General features: G+C 41.4%; 1 protein-coding gene across 4 annotated transcripts in view; it reads right to left on the bottom strand.

Moving 5' to 3' along the window:
- MACROD2 (mono-ADP ribosylhydrolase 2) overlaps positions 1-22051 on the bottom strand; it is a 1226284-nt gene that overhangs the window by 95623 nt on the left and 1108610 nt on the right. For all 4 annotated transcript variants that reach the window (XM_067565284.1, XM_067565283.1, XM_067565286.1 and 1 more), the window contains one exon: positions 4482-4523. In XM_067565284.1, the coding sequence (XP_067421385.1) occupies positions 4482-4523 (42 nt within the window). The remainder of the gene's footprint in view (positions 1-4481; positions 4524-22051) is intronic.

Raw genomic sequence — 22051 nt, forward strand, 5'->3', positions numbered from 1 at the left:
ATTCAACAAATCCTCAAATTAGCTATTGTTTCTATCTTTCTGCTATAAGGGAATCTTAGGTTCATCAATGTACTGCAATATGAAAACACTCCCAGATTTGCTTGGAATCAGGAACTGGACCTTTCCTTTTCAAAGATTACCACTTGAGAGAAGACTGTGTTATGTACCTTCAGATGTGATCAACTAAATTGGAAATTTTAATACTATATTTTGAAAAGAAGATATGAAGTTAAGACCCTGGAAGTGCTAAGATAAACTTCTTTCTTCCCTGACTGGTGGACATGAAAACTCAATCACAAAGAACTAATATCAGGGAGAAAAAATGACGAAGCTGTTCAATCTATGAATGGAGTCAGTCAAAAGCAAGGGCCATGTTCAACGCATGATGTTAGTACAAAGGATAGAAATTGACAGACTTTAAAGATTGATTGCTGCCCTCTCTGCCCTTCCTTAAAAAAAAAAAAACCCAACAACCTTGAGTATGTATAATGAATTATATTGATGTGGGGCCTGTTCGGCTCTAATGCCCCTGTGTGATAGCTGCTCTTTTCCCTTTTTTTTCTTGGCAACGTTTCACTCTAGGAGACCAAATCAATATGAATGTTTCAATCAACACTGTCCCCTCTGAAGATGAAGTTATCATCTAATCAATCTGTGAGGCTTCCTGTAGTTTCAGAAATCAAATGTCAATCAAGTTTTAGTATTAAGTATCCATGTATAACATGGCTAGGTCTTCCAAGAGTCTCTGAAAACATCAGATAATATATCTAATGTCTTAACTGACTGCACAAAGATGTGGGGGATGAAGGAGCTTGCATTGGGAGAAGTTAGAACAGTTACTATCGCCAAAAGGAACAGTGTTTCTCCGTTACAAAAAGAATCTTAAAATGCTCACAAAATGGATGTGGAGGAACTATCTCAGGAGAATGCAATTTCAAACAGAATTTCATTGCTTTATAGCAGGCGAATAGATTTTCCTCACTCCAAAGACAGAAAGGGATTTTGTAGGCTTCAGAATTGTGTATCAGTGTTATGACCAAGATATAGATCTTAACCCTTTCAGTTCTGCAGAGACATATACATATCATGAACAGAGCTGGTCAAGTATTGCAAAAAACTGCTTACAACCAGGTATTTGAATTTTGAAAGGCTGTTCAATTTAACCACATTTGTACCCTTTATTACGTGTGAGCATTCATGCAAAAAGGTATTTACTCACAATAATATTTGAGGAATGGCTATTCTTCATGGGTCAAACTCACAAGGCTAATGTGTCACTTAAAGTAGGCTATTCCCAGCTCCCAAAACATTCACAAATCCTGTTCCGTGACAAGTCTCTGATACTTTCCTGTCTGTCAGAGAAAAAGCTCCCATCTAAGATGAAGTACCCTGACATATGCACATGTATATATTTGAATGTGCAATCAGATAGTAGATATTCAGGTGGACTAGTTTACAGAAAGGTTTCAAAGCTAGTGTGGGTGTGAAATATTGGGTCTACCATCTCAACTAGGGAAGGTTTGTGTGCTGGGTGGAAGTAGGCAGATTGGATACTTGGTGGAGAGATGGGATAACTGGTAGGATGCTTATTTGGGCATGTAACAGAAGGATTGACAGGAAAGATGACAGGCGAGGGGCTTATCATTTGGATAAGATCCAGTAGCTTTGGTAGCTAGAGCAGGGGTTTGGTTAGGATGGGTAGATTTCCACAATTGAAGGGGAGCAATATACTTGTAATTAGAGATGGGTCTGAAGAGGTTGTGGAAAGTGAACATTGGGGGAGGCTTGCTTGTTCGTTTTTTTGTTTTGTTTTTCCCCCAAAAAATACTAAGGAAATTAACTTGGCCTCAGGGGAACAAACCTCATGTTACCATGCTGGAGTATATATTTTCAGATCTATGCTTCTCATAACAGCATATGCCTCCATAATTTGCACATGCCATCTCTGAACGCAACTGTCGTAGCATTAGAGGTAATTTTGCCTGCTTACATGTCTGAAAATGTAAGTATACAAAAGCCAGATAATCCAAAAGTTAAGGTTTCCAATAACGTTTTGTTAATGTGGTATAAAATGATAAGCTTTATGGCACTGCAGTATTAAATCAAATAAGTTAAAGATGGACAAAATCTATCTGATCATTTAGTCTTTTCGTCTGCCAATGTAAGATACAATTCTCAGATAAAGGACATATCAGACACTGAACTGCAAAAATCTGCAACAGCTTTGACTTTAGCTGCCCTTTTGACTCAAGCCATTCTAACAGCAGACTTATGAAATATGATAACATCAGAGCACTTTGAGTTGAACAGCACAGTATGCTAACAGCTTTTACAAGATACTGCATCTTGAAAAATAAACTGAGCTTTTAAAAAACACTAATTAAATGCCATCAGAGGATTGGCTTTGAGTATCTCATTTAAGAATAGGCTATTTTTTAAAATACAAACATTGTTACCTAATTTAGTAACTCAAATATATGGATGGCACACATTACTGAAGAGATTGCAGTGTCATAACTCACAATAATGCTCGTCAGGGCCAGTTGGGCTTAATATAGTGTTATCAGCAGATCTCACTGGAGATCGTCTCAGACACATGCAATTAAAACATTCCCCCATTTATTTTTTTAAAAAAACTTATGAAGAACAGAGTTTCCAAGTGTAATAAGATATGTGCAATCCTGGGTGATGGAGACATAAGACAGAATACACTCAGCTTGGTCATCTCCCCATAAACTACACATTTGGTCATCTGCTATTCCTTACTTATGGCTGACTCCTGCAGCTATTCCAAAGGCCTGATCTGGTGTCCACTGAAGTCAGTGGACATATTCCCACCGACTTCAGCTGGCACTGGATCAGGCCCTAAGTGAGGATCTGAACTTTTTCTACTAGCCTTGGCAACTGTGTTTAAAACTGAGTTTTCAGATCGAAAGAGCCCATATGAGATGACCTGGAACTACACACTCCAGGAATCCCAGAAGTTTTTAAGGCTGAAACATTAGAGAAACAACCTAAAGATGAACTTTGAGTACAGATTAGATATGAATGGCTCAGCTGTTCAGGATCATCAATATTGGCTTCAACTGCTGATTGTCTGTAGGAGTCATGACTCATGAAGTCAAGTGAAATAGAAAACGATTATTCATTAATGACTGAAAGTGGCAAATAGCAATTGCAGCCTTATTTAAACACAGATTAATCAACTTTCCCCTCAAAGCATTTAAGAGAAGAAACTTTTCAGCCTGGTGACTAAATTTGCATAAACAGAGAACTCCCTTTACTACAGAACTCATCTATTTATGATATTTATGCAACTATCCCTTACTAACATTGAGTTTTTACACTAATGGGTCACAATGGCATAGCTCTCTACTGCTAAAGAATATATGAAGGATACTTAACTTTGGCTGCACAAGTATTAATGGAACATCCAACAACTGATTCTCAAAATATAATTCAGTGATAGGGCACCAAGCAGGATATGGTGCTGAATATGTGGTACCCCATTGATACCCTGTGAGAGAAGCAGTGATCTTATCTGCTTGACATCCACACAGGAACAGATATGCAGCAAAAATGTCCCACTCAAATGACCTAATTCTGTGCTGATTTGCAGTGTAACACATGTGGTAATTTAATTTAAATTAATGGGGTTACAAAGGAAGCAAGGCAAAAGAACCAGTGCTAAGAGTCTGATTCTGGCTATAAAGTGGAAAGGTTATTTTTAATTTCTACTATTAAATACTTTTAAAAATCAATTTAATTTACATATTTATATATGAAAAACTCCCCCCAAAAATCTAAACCATCTAGTTAATACACATACATATGAATTAGTTCCAATAAAAGTAAAATTGGAGATATCACAGTTTTTTGGAGAGATTAGAATAGAAAATAACCATGGTATCAAAAATACAACAGTATGATAACTGTCAGCAAGTGCTGAATTTTTAATGGCTACTGTGTGCTTTTGCATGTGCGTGTATGTGTATATTTTGCACATCCAGCACACTATCGTACATGTTAATATTTACAAAAGCTCCAGTCAATGCATTAGGCAGAGAACAATAATTATGCATACATGTAATAAACTCAGAAGGTCAGGATACCATAAATGTGTCCTGTCAACCCAGAAGCATCACTCACACACACACACACACACACACACACACACACACACACACACACACACACACACACACACACACACACAGAGTCAATGATTGCAAATGCGAGTCCCCATGGATTGTTGCATTTGCATCTCAGTAAAATAACTAAACCATAATTATTTCCCATTCATGTTTAAACTAGTTGTTAATAAGAAACAGATAATTACAAACCAGTGGGCTACCACAGATGACGACTATAGTACCTACTAACAAGATTTATCATGGTCATTTGATTAATTTCAAGATGTTTCTCACGTTATTTTATAATTTGTAATAGGAGTATGTTTTTGACAAACATTTTTCACACACCTGTATCCTCACTTATCTCAGTCTCCTCTTCATTATCATCATCTGTCAAAAAATGAAATAAAATCATTATGAAAAAAAAGAAGCATTTGAAAATAATGTTGTATGCGTCAAATTGCTTTTATTTTAGTTTGTTTGCTGCTGTCCAAAGTTTTACATTTAGATTTAGAAAAATTACTAGTATGCTAGCTTGCGAATATCTAGATACCAAAATACGTAAAATTCTGCCCTGACTTACGCACATTGAAACCACGCTGTATTCTATTGAATCATTTTTCATTCCTAAGGGTAAAATTAATCTAAGTTTACTTGTGAAGTTCAGGATTCTTTGGTTTTCCTTAAAACACATGGTAATAACACACTAGAGCTGGTTGGAATTTTTGGGGTAGTTGTTTTGTTTGGGGGGGGAGGGAGGGGGGAATTATATCAAAATGAAAAAATAATTTTGCCTAAATTTTCCAAGAAAATGTAGACTTTACATCTCAAAACTGACAGGTTTGGGGTTTCAACCAAAAAGTGTTTGGATTTCAGCTAAAACCTTTTCAATTTGGGCTGTTTCACTTAAAACTCTTGAGGAAATAGACTCTTATATCCCACATGAGTCATCCTGAAATGAATGGGTCAAAATGTCACCCAAGGTTTCTGAAATGTCTCATCAAAATGATTAGAAGACATCCAGTAAAGCAAGAGTTAGTTAACCAATAATTTCCCAGTAACATGTTCTTTCCATGAAAGTATTTGCAGTGAAATCAATGTAAGAATCATATACAGCTGGAAGGGAACTCAAGGGGTCATCTAGTCCGTTCCCCTTTACTAAGCGGGGGATTAAGCACATTAGACCATCCCTGAAAGATGTTTCTTTAACCTGTTTTTAAAAACTTTCAATGAAAGAGATTCCACAACTTTCCTACGTTATCTGAATAGATCAAATTAATCTCAGTCTCAGCATTAAATCAGCATAATACAATAATATCTTAACACATCTACACCAGCAGAGCTTCTATGAAATAGTAGTATTATAGTAGTGTGTACTCCTATAGTACAGTAAGTGGCTTGGAATATGAAATTCCCAAAGCACTAGGATATATTGTAAACTGGTAATATTGGACACACAGACAAGGTCTATGGCCTTATTAAAAAGTAGTGCAGTCTTTATGCAATACAGATATGAAATGGAGAATACTGCTTTTGTGAACTAATGGGCCATCTTTCTAAGGAAAGGACAGGGTTTATTGCTCCTACAGAGCAAAAAAGGGGCTGCATTTTATGCCTGTCCCAGAATCTCATAGATCTTAATGTCCAAAATCTTGGCAAATTTGGTATATTGGAAACATTATTGTTTATCCTGTACAGCATGGTTTTAACTGACCAAATAAAAAGTTAAAATATATACATCGAGATAGGCCTAAATCTAAACCCTGGAGCCAAACCCTCAATGAACATTGGAGAACTTCAAAAGTAAAATTTTCCAAAGCAGCTAGGTGATTTAGGAATCTATTTTTCATTTTCAAAGGTGACTTGCCACTTAAGATCCTAATACACTGCCAGGGCTGCATGAATTGGTGCAGCAGGATCGATTAAGCGGGCAGTGGAGACCCGCTCAATCGCTCCTGGAAGTGCTCTCCGGTCGATGCAATAAATCCACCCCACCTAAAAGAGTAAGGCTGCTTCAACCGGAGGGTATGTCCATCGATGCAGCACAGTGGAGATACCATGGTAAGGGAACATAAGTAAGTCAACAGGAGATATGCAAGCTACAATACATAGCTTGCGTATCTCCCCTCGATGGCTGTCGGCAATGTAGATCAGGCCTTAGTCTCACTGAAAGTCAATAGGATCCCTAAGTGCCTAAGTCACTTTTGAAAATGGGACTTAGGTGCTTTTGAAACTTTACCCCAGATCCATATCTGATTGACAGATTTGGTTCAGACCCCTCTTCTCTGGTAACTTCACAGCTGATACAGAAAATTATAACACTCACAGCTATAAGGCATACAAAGGAAGGTGCTTACATTTCAGACAACAAAGCAATCTCTTTGACCTCGACTTGGCACAGACTGCTGAAGTGATAAACACCCTCCTGAGTCACTAGACCTCCATGTCAAGAATGATCATCTTACACGGGGATAAGTTCTTGCCACGTTTTAAGAACCCATGTCCAAACACAGCTCATTTCTCATCATGATGAACTATGCCAAAGTCAGTTCCTTAGTGCATTAATTACAGAGAAGCAGAAGCCAGGAAAGAACTCCTTGACTGAGGCCCAGCCTAGATTACATAATTCAAAACCCAGAACCTTGTGAATAGCATAGTATACAGTAGCTTCTTTTTCCTTCTGACAATACCATGTTTTCATCCCATCTAGACGATGGACATAAAGTTATCCAAAGGTCCAGGTCCACTTAAACATATTTATCTAGGATTGTGTCAACCTTAAAGTAAAATTTAACCAAACCTATTAGGACCCCGGAGTAGAACTCTGATGACAGTAAACATTTCCTTATAGAGATATTTAGGCAAACCCCAAATTTACTTTCTAACAAAACAACAACAAATCCCTCAAAAACCATTTAAAATTCCACAGAACCTGTGTCCTCTTTTCAAAAAGGCCTTGAACAATTCACTGCAGCAGCAAAAGTGCTGGTGATAGTGTGTGTGCATCCATGTGAGGCAGAAGCTTCACCATCAAAGCCCTGTAACAGGCAGCTCTCAGAACTCATTCCCTCGAGTCCTGCTAGAGAAAGGAGAATGAATCTTGCAGTCTGGAGCAGGAGGCGTGCATAAAACAATCCTTCTGCTGTGTGTGGCCATTGGCAAGTCTTCCTGGTGAAGGACTGCCTGGAGTCTTTAGCAGGCTCAGGCAGCAAGGAAGACATTTATTTCAGCATTGTCATGTGGGTTAGAGAACAAAGTTTCCAGATAACAGTTAGTCTAAATTATACATAAAGAAGGCATAAACGGCATGATTCACGTGAATAGCAGTGTAAGAAGAAGCATGTAGACAGTTGAAGTTTAGATTTTAACCTAGGATTGAAATATGCCCAGAGTATTCATATTATCTGGGATAACTGCAGGTATCAAGATCTGAGAGCAGGGGGCTGGGTGCAGATTTTTCAGCACATCCCTTTGTAAAAGTCACAGGCTCCCTTTTAATTCATATCTTATGCAATGGTTGTCAGGCTTTCTTTCCCCTTTCATTTGCTATCTACAGAGCTCTGTGAAACAGAATGATTGCACCACTTTTCATACTATTGAGATAGGAGAAGGAGCTTCTCCTATCACATTATTATTATTATTATTTTGCCTTGCCTCTCTCAGGTTCTCTCTGGCCTGTCTCATCAACTCATTCCACACAGGCAAACAGGGGCCAGATGGTTAAAACTGTTAAACTGTACTAGATTTGAGTTAGCAACAGAGAGGTCAAAGGCTCTAAATATCATTACTAATCCAAAAAGCCATCAAACCTCCACCCGCTCCTTGCTCTTCCCTCGTTTTGTATTGTTAAACAAATACATTATTTTATGTTTAACTATATAAACACCTACTCAGAGCTCATAAACCACTGCAGCAGGCAGCTTTCTGTTCTAATCTGCATTCCTGTGTCCCCACCCCCTTACATAGCCCCTACACTGTTGAGTCTCATCTTTCACCCACTTCTTCAACACCCCTTTCTGCCTTTTTCCAGTTTCCTTGTTATCTCTCTCCTCTTCCCTCACTCACAGTTCTTCTCTTTATATTCCTTTCCCATCAGTTCCCAGTTGTCTTTCCCCTTGTTCCCAGCCTACCCTGGTTTCTTAATTTTCCTTTCACAAATGTAGATCTTCATATTGTTCATAATCTTTCGATATGTTGTGTACACATTGTGGGATTTGGAGTGAAACGTGACAGAATTCTTAGTACACAGCACTTCACTTGCTGCCCATGCACACATAACAAATTAAGGAATAGAGCAAAGGGCAAGCAGAGTTAGTTATACGGGAGGAGGACTGGAGCCGAGATGAGTTTGCAATTACATCACTAATGCCTTCATTTTTAAAATAATGAATCACAAAACCTGTCAGTACTGACAGCTATTTATATGCCCTATTGGGCTTATTTACTGTACAAAAATGGACATCCTGCTGCAAAAGTTCCTGCCCTTCGGCACTTAACTAGCAGGAACTTCAAGATCTGACTGTACTCTTTCTACTAAGATAATGAAGGATGTGCAATGTAACACCACCCACAGAAAGTGAAAACCAAAGTGTATAAACTCAAACTTTTGGGAATTTCTCTGTTTAGTTGCCAACTAAACCTTCCTAGATTATTACTTGGTGCGGGCTGAAAGTGGTGCCAAGGTAGTACACCGGTGAAGTAAAATCAAAGCATCAAAACTAAAAATAATAGGTTGACAAAGTGGTAAAAACTGTGCATGCCCCTTCCCCTGACTCTTCTTTTCTCCGTACATATGCTCTTTTGAAGGATGCAGACAACCATCCACTGGGTTTGCCCTTCTGTAGTTTTACATCCATATTGACAACTGCCATATTTCTCAGTAAAGTATTTCATGTCTTTCTGACTGAGAATCACTACTACTTGACATGCACCATTAATGTCAGCCAGCCAGAGTTCCCTGTTATTTTCCTCCATTGGGCCTACATGGCAGAAGCTCCTTTTCTAGCCAGCCAACAAAATACAAATGTCCTCTCCAACTTGATCAACAGAAGTCAATGTTGTAGCAGCATGACAAAATCATCCCCACTTCCTGAGGTTTAATGGAAGGAGGGAACATGTTGGGGCACTACATGGACTGGGACCTAGTTATTTGTCTTGCCCTTCATGAACCCTCTAACTCATCTCTCCACCGAGACAATGCAGTTGGGTAGACTACCAGGTACTGAGAAAAGAGCATTCTCTCTGGCAGAAGCCCAGCTTTGGAACTCCTCACCTGAAGAAAGCAGACTGAACCCATGCCTGACTGTTTTTGGATTAAGGTGTAAAACAATCTTTTCAATATAGCCTTCCCCAGATTCAATGCTCTTAAGAAAAAATGACCTTGAAGCAAAAAGTCACGTTTCCTGCTTCCAAGGAAGAGATAGAGGGAAAAGCTTTTTGGTCTGGGCTTTTGTGTTCTTAAATTTGGACCAATAATAGATTAACAGGTGTAATATGAAACACCCCATCTCATGCAGATGCAAGTTTGATCAAATTTTGCTTTTGCTGTTTTTATGAGGAAGAAATTTCCATTGATATGTGCAGTACATCTAAACCTCACCGCAGCATCAGTGCAATTTCTCTGCCCGGGTTGCCTAGCTACGTAGCCTCACAACACAGGACTCTCATGGAATGTAAAATGTGCTTGCAACTTTTGAAACCATATGAAATAGAAATCCTTAGTACCCAATTCCTAAGACATTAGATATTTTTCTTTATGCCACCTCAGAGATGGTTTCTTTTATGTACTGCATTACTTGATGTGCAGTAGAATATACATACACCACAGCATGCATCTAGCCTACTCAAACAGGATATATAATAGCTTCTATTCCAATTGCAAAGAAACTGAACCAAATTGTTTCACTCCAATAAAAGTATCCACAGTCAGGCTTAGATTGGGGATTCTATCTGACAGATGCTGACACCATCCACAACAAGAACTGGGTGACTAGTGAGTCCAAAATGCATTCATTTAGAAAGGAAATTGGTTTCAGCTACACAGATCTCTTTTGTCCTCCCCTCCCCTCACCAAACAATGAAGTGATTGAGTTTCACTTACATAAATACTCACTAAAGTTAATTTCAAACTCACCTGCAGGCTGGAATTTTCACACCAGAAATAATATGTTTCGTATGGGGTGACACACACTGTTTGACACAACAGGGGTGAGGTTTCTTAAAAATGCTCAACAGTGGACTGACACAGAGGCAACTGAATGAGTCAGACAAGAATTTAACCACAGTCTTCGCAACCAGGATCACCTATGCACATGAAGCTACGTTTCGTCCGTGAGTGGTGATGACAGAATACTGTTGAGCAGTAAATGCAAGACACTTGGAATGTTTAATGGGGGATGGGACACTGCTCGATGCAGGCGGGAGAAAGGATCCTTATAACAGGATGGCAGACTATAAGGTCTTGTCTACATGGGGATGTTACATCAGTGTAACTTTAGTTTGTTTGCCTTGGTACCTTGCATCCACACTCAACTTTTCTTTAAAGTTAAGTATTTAGCATCTTAGGCCACAGTAAGTAATCTCCATGTGAACAGGAGTAACTGCCCATCACAGTGAATTTGTTTACTTTAGAATTTCTGCTTCTGTCAATCCTCCCATTGCTATGCTACATTGCATTGCTTCATGCCTGGATCAGCTTATCTGTGTACCTGTGTGCTCTCCACAGCTACAGGGTCATCTTGATCAAATGTAACCTCTCAATTGAAATGCAAGCACACAGCCTAGAGCGCCCACTTTGATACCAGGTAGGGCTGAATTGACATACCCATTACAGCAGCCATGCAACTCCACCCACCATGCTTCTGCATGAACTTTAGTGAGTATTTATGTAAGTATTTATGCAGAATTTCTGGACTTGACTGCACTCTTTGGAGAGATGTATGTCCTGTCCCATCTTGAGAAGGGTCACTGGAATGCAGACATCTATAAGACACTTTCAGAGCAAATGAAGAAAAGGAGGCATTACCAGAGCTCGTCCCAGGGTTGAGCCAAAACAAAGGAGCTCTGGGAGGAGTACCTGAAGGCAAGGGACCAGATCAAGACCTCCTGTAATGCTCCCACTACCTTGCCCATTCTATGACAAACTGGACTCACATTTTTGCCAGTGATGCACCCAAGAATGATATGGTGGACAGTTTTCCAGAAAGCACTCCAGACAACATGGTAAGTACCTTTTGCAGTAGTAAGAGAAAGACCTTGAAACATTAGGCCTGATGCAAGATCTGAGGCCTGAACCAAAATCTGGCTGTAGGAAACAGCAACTGCTTGCCTGCTTACAAGTTCACTGACTGATACAGTAACTTGGCAGAAACACATGCATTGTTAAATGCATGGACATTCCTAAGAAGCAGTAATAGGAACACAATATTGTTGAAAGCAATGGCATTCCTAGCTCCCCTGATACATGCTAACTGCAGAAACACAATCCTGAGAGACAGTACAAGTACTCTCCGAACAGAAATACAGTATAGGGAGGCAGTACAGGCTTTCCCCAAGATACAGTGGTGCACAAACACATTCATGAGAGAGAATACAGAGACACCCTGACCTTAAGATAGAGGAGACAGGATGATGGATGAAGATGTGCTTGGCTTGGAGGCCAGATATGGAACAATAGCTGATGTCAGAGACGTCAAGGTGAAATTTGTTTGTACCAGGGTATAAGAAGAGAACCCTAGCAGGGGCATCTTTGTCCAGCCTAGAGGATAACGGAAACTCCTGCCACTAACTGAGCTGGTCCATTGTAATGAATATACATGTCCTAGTGTACCTGTAGCTCCCATGGGGCTTTGCTGAAACATGCAACTTTTGGCACACACCTTCTATGTATGGTGAATGTAACTGTGCTGCAGAAGACAGCTTCCCTGAGTCTGGTGTCGTATATCTTTTTCCATACTATATTATTTGCTTAGAACAATAAACCTGACTGTCATTGGTTATTTGGCCTCCTGCACATATTTCATAATAAGCCAAAGAGTGGTCAAGCAACTGATGATCTAGTTTATCAACCTCCACAATGCTGGACACAACTTAAAGACTCTCTCCACTTGCTTCACTTTTAATGCCCCTCCTCCACAATGTGCTCAAAATGGCATCTATGCAAGCTATAAAACTTTATTTCCCTGCAGTATCAAATCCCACAACCTCTGGCTGCATTTGCTACCTCCAAACCCCCTTTCCAGCATTGCTTCCCGCTCTCTCTCCCTCCACCCTATCCCTGGCCAACCTCCTGCCCCCTACTTATGATGCTGGCATTAAGGAACTTAAATCAAACAGTCCTGTTTATAGTACGCTGTTTATAGTATAGCATGGCAGTCCTGTTTATAGTACGCTGAACACTTCTCTATTTTTGTGTGTTACAGGGGAACTTCATGTTGCTCTGTGGATGTCATAAAAGAAAATTTAAGGCACAGACAGTGCTCTGTTTTGGAATGGACATTGCAAGGCAATGCTGCTCTCTTGGGACTGCCCTTATAGCTACCATTTCCCTTCCATTTCCGCACCAGCTGTGGCAACCCCAGTGCTGGTAAAGAGCAGTGCTTCATATGTTCCTATCTTCCCTTCTGTGTCTCCTGCCACCCAAGCAGGCCCCCACACTGTTAAAATCTATACCCTAACGGCCTGTACCCACCCATCCCACAAACCCCCTTTACCTAAAACCACCACAGGTTCCCTCATGCACCCACCCAAACCCACAAATACCCCTCCCCCACAAAAAACATACACCAGCATTTTCATAAGGTTCCTATAGAAGAGGGAAGTAATCTGCAAGCCCCGGAGTGCAACAAGAAGATGGAAATTGCATTTCAAAATTGTGAGAAAAGCAAGAATCCCCACTTCTGAGTAATGGATCCAGCTCTCTCTTAAAAAGGGGGTGGGGACAGAGAAAACCTAGGCACAACCAAGATCTAGGCTGGAGCAGAGGTTGAGGCCGATGCTGAGTTACTGTTTTAAATTACCAAAAAAGGCAAACTCCAGACTAAGTTTGGACACTAAGACTGGGTCAATGTGGTCTGCTGAAGATGCAGAGTCCCCAAAACTCACGGTCAGAACACTGGTGCAAAAACAATTAAGCAACCTTAATGCACCCCAGCATCAGACTGCACAAATATGCTAACAGTTACTTTGTGTGAATGTGATGAGATAATATCTAAACACTGCATGCTGACAATAAATGTAATCAGATTCCTTAGGAATGATCTGTGTGGCACATAAAGGAAAAGGATGTTTCAAATTTCCTTGAGCCTGCTTATCTGGTGCCTCTTTCTGAGATATTCAAAGCCCCAGTGGCTTTTACAAGTCTTCCTCCTGAACAGAGAAGTTATGCTCATCCAGTCAAGAGCAAAAACAGTATCATATGATTGAGTTGACAAATCATAACACAGATGAAATTTTAAATCTTGAGTAGCAAGTGCTTCCATCAAACTGTTTGGCACCAATCCACAGACTGAAATAAAGTCCATGAAAAAAATTACTGAATAATTTCAGATGACAAAAGACTGCAGAGAATTCACAATCTGCTCATGCACATTCTATGTGCAGATAAAAAGGCTAAATTCAACAAATAAACTACCCACTTGATTCCTTAGTAGTAGAATTCCTTACTAAGGGCAAGATTGTGAACAGCTGAATAGTACTTTACACCATGAGTAGCCCCACTGAAGTAAATGGAATTCCTTGTGAAGTATGATACTACTCACTATGAGTAAGGAGATCATGATTTGGGTTCTATTCATGTGTTAGTACAGGGATCTATAGCCTTTTCGATACTAAGACAGTTACTCAAAACTCTTTCTAACAAGTTTAGAACTAGAAGTTTTATTAAAAACAGAATTTGCTTTACAATGGCAATTGTAAGATGCTTGCATATCTATGTGTATCTAAAAAGACAATATAGAAAATGGCAGGAGAAGGATAGTAGTATAGTATTTATCCATATGTTTTAAGATGGCCTTTTGCATGGTAGGGCAAACTTTTTTCATTTGCAGGGAAAAATGTAGCAAATTTCCAAATATAATAATTAGTCATGATCAGGGGTGGCCAATCTTACTGACCCCCTTAACCTGTTCCCTATTGGGTAAAATTCTCCAGCCCCACCACCTGGTTGCAGGGCAGAAGCGCTGAGCTCCCCACCACAGTCTGGTAGGCAGAGAATGGGGGGCATAGATGGCTCTGTGAGCCGCATTTCAACTGTAAAGGAGCTGCCCGTGGCTCACGAGCCAAAGTTTGGCCACTCCTGATCATGACTTTTAGTTCAGAAATCTTCTTACTCTGTTTCAACTAGTAGACAATATATCAGAATCTAGACCGTTGTGGCTTCACTGTTCTTCTAGGAAAGCCATGCTTTTTTGAAAAAGTACATTTCTGAAAAAAATAATTGTTTCCCCCAAAGCAGGGATAACTGGAGACAGCGTTTGGTTCAAAAATATTTTTCAAGTGTGTCAGGTTAAGATCATTTCTAATGCAGAACTGTCACCCTGAAAAATCAACATTTGCTGAGGGTTGCCACCAGGTTAGCTATTGAAGATATCACTTTTTTTTTTTTAAACTATACTTACAATAGGAGATAAATCTTGCCTTGAACCGTGAGAACACACACATGCTTATTTTCCCTCATGTGAGTAGTATTATTGAAAGCAATACCACTATGAGGCAACTGTTAGTAAATGTAAACTTTTTAAGAGCAACCATTTTATGCTACGTTTTCCAGTAGAAGTTATAAAAGCATATTTATCAGCAAAAATCAATGGATAGAAAACGGAACAAGGATTCTATTAGAAGTAACAATGGATTTCAGACAAGCAATACAAATATCGAGTCCTTTACTGTAACACTTACTCATGTAACTGGTCCACTGAAATGAATAGTATGAGTAAGAACTACTTGCATGAGCAAGAGTTGCAGGATAGGACTCCTGATTTGCTGGAAGTCATGTGGCAATAGAATCATAGAGTTGGAAGGGACCTCAGGAAGTCATCTAGTCCAACCCCCTGCTCAAAGCAGGACTAGCCAGGACTAACCTCAGCTAAATAATCCCAGCCAGGGCTTTGTCAAGCTGCAGCTTAAAAACCTCCAAAGATGGAGATTCCACCACCTCCCTAGGTAACCCATTCCAGTGCTTCACCACCCTTCCTGGTGAAAAACTTTTTCCTAATGTCCAACCTAGACCTCCCCCACTGCAATTTGAGACCGTTGCTCCTTGTTCTGTCATCTGCCACCACTGAGAACAGTCTAGCTCCATTTCCCTGGAACCCCCTTTCAGGTAGTTAAAGGCTGCTATCAAATCCCCCCTCATTCTTCTCTTCTGCAGACTAAACAAGCCTAGTTCCCTCAGCCTCTCCTCATAAGTCTTGTGCTCCAGCCCCCTAATCATTTTTGTTGCCCTCTGCTGGACTCTCTCCAACTTGTCCACATCCTTTTTGTAGTGGGGGGCCCCAAAACTGGACACAATACTCCAAATGTGGCCTTACCAATGCCGAATAGAGGGGAATAATCACTTCCTGCACTCTGCTGGCAATGCTCCTATTAATGCAGCCCAATATGCTATTAGCCTTCTTGGCAACCAGGGCACACTGCTGACTCATATCCAGCTTCTTATCCACTGTTACCCCCAGGTCCTTTTCTGCAGAACTGCTGCCTAGCTCATTGGTCCCCAGTCTGTAATAGTGCATGGGATTCTTTCGTCCTAAGTGCAGGACTCTACACTTGTCCTTGTTGAACCTCATCAGATTTCTTTTGGCCCAATCCTCCAGTTTGTTCAGGTCCTTCTGTATCCTATCCCTACCTTCCAGAGTATCTACCATTCCCCCTATCTTAGTGTCACCTGCAAACTTGTTGAGGGTGCAATCTACCCCATCCTCCACATCATTAATGAAGATGTTGAACAAAACCGGCCCCAGGACCAACCCCTGGGGCACTCCGCTTGTGACCGGCTGCCAGCTAGACATGGAGCCATTGATCACTACTAGTTGAGCCCTATGCTCTAGCCAGTTCTCTATCCATTTTATAGTCCATTCATCCAACCCATACTTCTTTAACTTGCTGATAAGAATACTGTGAGAGACCATATCAAAAGCTTTGCTAAAGTCAAGGTATATCACGTCCACCGCTTTCCCCACATCCACAAAGCCAGTCACTTCTTCATAGAAAGCAATCAGATTGGTCAGGCATGACTTTCCCTTGGTGAATCCATGTTGACTGTTCCTGATCACCTTCCTCTTTTCTAAGTACCCTAAAATGGATTCCTTGAGGACCTGCTCTATGATTTTTCCAGGGATTGAGGTGAGGCTGACCGGTCTGTAGTTCCCTGGATCCTCTTTTCTCCCTTTCTTGAATATGGGCACTATATTTGCTTTTTTCCAGTCATCAGGGATCTCCCCCAATTGCCACGAGCTTTCAAAGATAATAGCTAATGGCTCTGAAATCACATCAGCCAACTCCCTCAGCACCCTCGGGTGCATTGCATCTGGCCCCATGGACTTGTGTATGTCCAAACTTTCTAAATAGTCTTGGACCTGTTCCTTCAGCACTGCGGGATGTTCACCTCCTTCCCATTCTGTGCCACCCAGTGCAGTAGTCTGGGAGCTGACCTTGTCTGTGAAGACAGAGGCAAAAAAGGCATTGAGTACCTCAGCTTTCTCCACATCCTCTGTCACTAGGTTGCCTCCCCCATTCGGTACAATGTAATACATTGTATCTGTGCATTCTTGTGGACTAACAGATAAGGTGATTCCACAACATATCTGGACTGAAAATGTCAGCGCTGTTTTACTCCATAGGAGGATATGAAACAGTTGTTTAAAAGAAAGACTTTGATGTTTCTCTTCCCTTTTAAGTTCAGACTAAGCTATTGCTCTACAGCACATTTTTCTATGCTCATCCTATTTTTGTCCTGCTTACAGTTTAGAAGTTTGTCAGCAAAAGAACAAAAAGTTCAACCAAAAATTGTTCATAGAAAAAACAGTATTTTTCTTTGCCAGTGGCTCTGAACCACTATGAGTGGGCTCTGGGCCTGATCAAAGCCTACGTAAGCCTCAGTGACTTCAGTGGACTCTGTATCAGGCCCTGACACACTGGCTGCAGTGACTAATTCAGAAATGCTGAGATTGTAACAACGAGAACCAAACAACTACATTTATACATGAGACTAAGTTATGAATTATCCATAGATTAAAATTACCATAGAGGTTTGCCATTTCCCCCTATAGATATTTATACTTTATAAATGACTAAGCTTTTGGCACTTGGTGCAGAATAAGCAGCATTACTCAAATAATTTTTCTGGCACTCCATTTGCAAAATATGCTTAATATTATGTCCCGGTAATGGAACTACTTCCCTATATCTATATTCCACTTACTGAAATGCACTGAGGTGTAACTCTAGCTTCATATCACTATAACTCTACCAGCTCAAATATTTGGATGTCTTTTTGGATTTATTAATGCAGCAAGTTTAAAGCTGTAACTATTTATGTAGATAAAATCATGAATGTATTGCTTTTCTAAGTGACCTGGTCTACATACGTTAACGTGGAAACATTTATTAGAATTTCTGAACAGTAGGTTCATATCTGAAATTGCAACAACTTTTCTCTCAGTTTAAAGAAGCACTCCAGTGAATTTTAAGATGAGGACCTATCAGTTGAAATACATGGCAAACCTGGAACACTACTACTTAAAAGAAGTCTTTTTCTTTGTTTTATGAATATGTGGAATATAAATAACACCAGTATAGTTTTTGAATCACTCCAGAACACAACCTAAATGTCCGAAAGTTATTGCCAGAGGCGGTGACTGTAGCAAGTTCCCTGGCAAGGAACCATGTTAACAAAGTCCACTTGCAAGAAACAGGTCTTCCAGAGATATGGGACACCTTTAAAGTGAAGACATCTGCTTAGTAATTATCAGAGTCTCTATCTGTAAATCACAGTGAAAGAAAAGCCAAATGAAGACTGTTCACAAAAGAGAAAAAGAAAAAAAGAATAATTCAGGAAATGAGACCATCATGCAGGGGTATTTTTTATTTCTTTTTTAAAACCTAAGTGAATTTAATGCTGGTGCAAGTTGCTGGACTGACATCACTAGAAAAAGTGTTTTCATTGTGTCCACAGGACAGGCATAGCACAGGCAACAACACTGCAAGCTTTGTCCCACTGCCCTACCACTGTGCCTCAGTCCTGATCAGAATGAGAATGTGGATCACTTTTCAAGCCCATTCAGTCCTTATGTCTTTTCTGAGACTGCCAACAGAGTTGTCAATTAGTGTCTGTGGATGTCTGTCAAATATTAAATTGACATTTTCTATTAGGTCTTTCCCAAAATCTTGTAATGCTATTTTACTCTCAGAAAAGATTAATTTTAATCAACTTTAAGTAAGATAGTAAGCCACACGGAAAAAGATTTAAGGCCTGATTTTCTACTCCCTTTTACCTCGTGTAGATATTTACACATGGGCAAAGCGAACACAACAATGTAAAAGTCTACCATTCTGATTGGGTAGCATTTTACACCTCTGCAAAGATGTAACTGGGCACTATTTCAGGCACATTTTTTTTGTGGATTGATACTGAGGGTGGGGTTATTTCTATGGGGATGGAGGAGACTTGTGTGTTTTATAAGGGATTCAGTTCTGCTGGCTGTTTTATAATTGATGTTATGAGGGCCGTGAGTTCTCGGGTAGGCACTCTTTTTTATTATCGTAGAAGCCAAATAAATACAAATGCAAATAAATACACATTTAAGGTGCAAGGTAGTGGAGAATCAGGCCAAATGGAGTTCTATTGTTGCAGAGCTGGTATAAGTTCAGCCAGCCCTTTGTTTGAGCTATTTTGTTTAAGGATGATTGGTGAAGCATGCCATGTGAATTCTATGACCCTATGTTCCTGTACGTGATGTTACTTAGATGGATGCCAATATCACTGCAATGTGTAATCATTACAGACTGAAATTGAAGGTGTAATGTAGAGATGAGTCCAACACAATACCTAGAATAGAAACTCCAGCAAAGGTTTGGGAGTTCATACCCAGATCCAAATTTTCTGACTCCGGCCCACCTGCAGTAGAAAGGCTAGAATCCTACTATGGAATCCACTTTGAAAGCAGGCCCACCCAATTTGTTGCTTCTGCTACCGATGTTCTGCTGCTTTCAGCCGGTGGCTACTCGAACTTCCTGCTTCCAGTCACGTGACCAGAAGCAGGACGTGGCCCAGGCCCACCCAAGTCAATCACAGGCCCTGCCAGAAAAATCGCTTCTGGCTATGCCCCTGCTCCCTTCTTCCTAATCTTCTAGATTGTGTTATATGTTTTAATATTCCTGAATTTATTTTAATAATTTGCCCTGACAACTGCTCAAAACATTTCTATAGTTCATATTCTAAGGGCTGCAAAGGTTCCCACAGAGAGGAACTTTGCTTCTGCCTGACCAATCCTCAGGATGGACTGTCTGTTTTGATGGCTGCTCATCTGCTTCATAGTCAAATTTCTTATATGGTTTAGTGAGCTAACCATATTCCTTCACCTTTGCCCTTTCTAGGCTCACTGTGAATCCTGACTCCTCTTCCCTTCTACCTCCAATGAGATCCTGGAGGCTAGTACTGTTTGGGGGTCAAAATAACTCCCAGCTGCCATCACAGGGAAAGTGACAGAGGGGTCAGCAGCTGTAGGGGTTCACTGTGCACCTCAAAAGACACTTGTGGAGGTGTCATGGTGGATTCAGTTGCACCCCTCCACAGCCAGTCTCTCTCTCTCTCTCTCTCTCTCTCTCTCTGTCTGGTAGCCAGGGAGACCCCATCCCTCCTGAAGGAATGTTAAGACACACTTTCCACAGCTACTTGCTAGTGACCCCATGGCCACATATGCCAGTGAAGGCAGTGGAGTTATTGACTCTGCTTCTGAAGGTAGGGCACAGAATTGCTGACAATGGAATAACTCAGTGGCTGTAGTGTTGTCAGTGTCCATACTCAGGATCTGCTTATTTCTTTGCACATGTACAGCCCAGCTAAGTCAGAGATCTGTGAGTGGGGAACTGAAGCATAAAGAGTCTAACGGCCAGTTTTTTAAAGGTATTTAGGCAACTAACCTCATTAATTTCATTGGGAACCAGGCACCTAAACAACTCTAAAAATCTGACCCTAAGTGACATAGACAAGGTCACACAGGATGTTTGTGGCACAACAAGGAATTGAATCCAAGTCTCTTTAAGTCCCAGTGTGGGCGGCGGGTGATGAGTCTCCTAGGGGAGGTTTCCTCCCTGTCCCACCTCTTCTGCCCTCGGGCCCCCCACCCGCATGCCACCACTGCTCTGCCCCAGGCTCTGCCTCCTCCCCAATCAGCCCCGTCCTCTCTGCCAGAGGAACGTGGCAAGCAGCAGGGGTGGGAGAGGTCTCTTGCAGGTGCAGGGGATGAGGAGGGACATGGTGGGTGGTCTCGCTAGGGAGGGGGTGGAATGTGGAGGAGAGGAGGGATGTGGTGAGTTGCAAGGGACGGGGACGAAGGATGCAGCGAGCGGTGGGGGGCGAGGAGGGACATGGCAGGCTGGGGGATCTCACCAGGGTGGGGGATTGAGGAGAGGAGAAGAGGGACAAAGGCGGGAAGCAATGGGGAGCTCCAGAAAGGGAGGGTGGAGTGAAGGAGAGGAGCAGCCTGGCAGCAGCAAGTGGTGGCCATTGGGGGCTCAGGGACGGGGCAGAGCAGGGAGAGAAAGACGCAGGGCCACCATGGCCCAGGCAGCCAGCAGCAGGTCAGCAGCAGCTGTGCCAGGGGAGACAATCTCCCCTGGCCTATTATACCTGCTGCCCATGAGTTCCAGGCTAATGTCCTAACCTCTGGGCAATCCCTCATCTCTTACTAGGGCCAAAATTTTAAAAACTAATTGATGATTTTAGATGCCGAACTTGAGACGCTTTAAAGTGCCTCCTTTTGTTGGTCTTGTTTTGAACACTTGCAAATGGATTGAGGAGAGCTCAGGCCAGGAGGGATGCCTGCAAGCTTTGCAAGGGGCTGGGCAGCCACAGGACAGAGAGGAAGAGGAGGTAGTTACTAGTGTATATTGTCTATATATATATATTAAGTTTAAGGGGGTGGAGGCAGAGGCAATGTGTGAGGCAGTCACATGCCCCCACAGAACCTTTCAACTGTGCCCTCCGCCTGCTGTCCACAGTCACCTGTCGCCTCTGCCTTGCAGTATGCACAGCAAGTCAGGCCATGTCAGATCAAGGGGGAAGCAAATTCCATTCCCTTTCTCCGATGAGAACGCTTTGTCTGCCAGGCCCTGAGGTTCTGTCCTAGATACTGAGACTCCTTACCTAGGCTCTGTAAGGGAGAATGGCTTGCTCAACATCAGAGCCAGCAATGGAACACAGATCTCCTGAGACCGAATGCACTCTTCTATCCACTGGGCCACATTGCCAAAGGATAACACACTGAATGAATGAGAATCTAATGCAGTCTTTGGAGCACATGCATAATGTACTACAGACACAACATATTGTTAAATAAGTGAATAGCTGCAGTCTGGACTAGCTGAAGTACTTATGGGATCTTCCGTTGTAGCCTCAGTTAGCAATCACTGCAATCATTGAATCAGGAGGTGATAAACATCTAAAACAGTAGTGGAATCAGTCAGAAAGGTCACACTGTCCTTCACACAGGCCCAGATGGGGAAAAAAAAACCATTTTTGACCACTGAGACTATCTGGATAGCCAAAAAAGCAGGGAAGACCTTCATTAGCCATCTGGGGGCTGATTCTCATTTACTCTGTGGCTCCTTTACACCAATCTGGCAGTGTAAAGGGGTCTTATAGTGGGTGTAAATGAAATTTAGGAGACTCAGGCTGCAAGAATCTGAGGCAAGAACATCCC

The sequence above is a fragment of the Emydura macquarii genome, unplaced genomic scaffold (genome assembly GCF_026122565.2).
Source record: "Emydura macquarii macquarii isolate MOO-44397 ecotype Brisbane River unplaced genomic scaffold, CSIRO-AGI_Emac_v2 contig_2676, whole genome shotgun sequence".
Classification (NCBI taxonomy): Eukaryota; Metazoa; Chordata; order Testudines; family Chelidae; genus Emydura; species Emydura macquarii.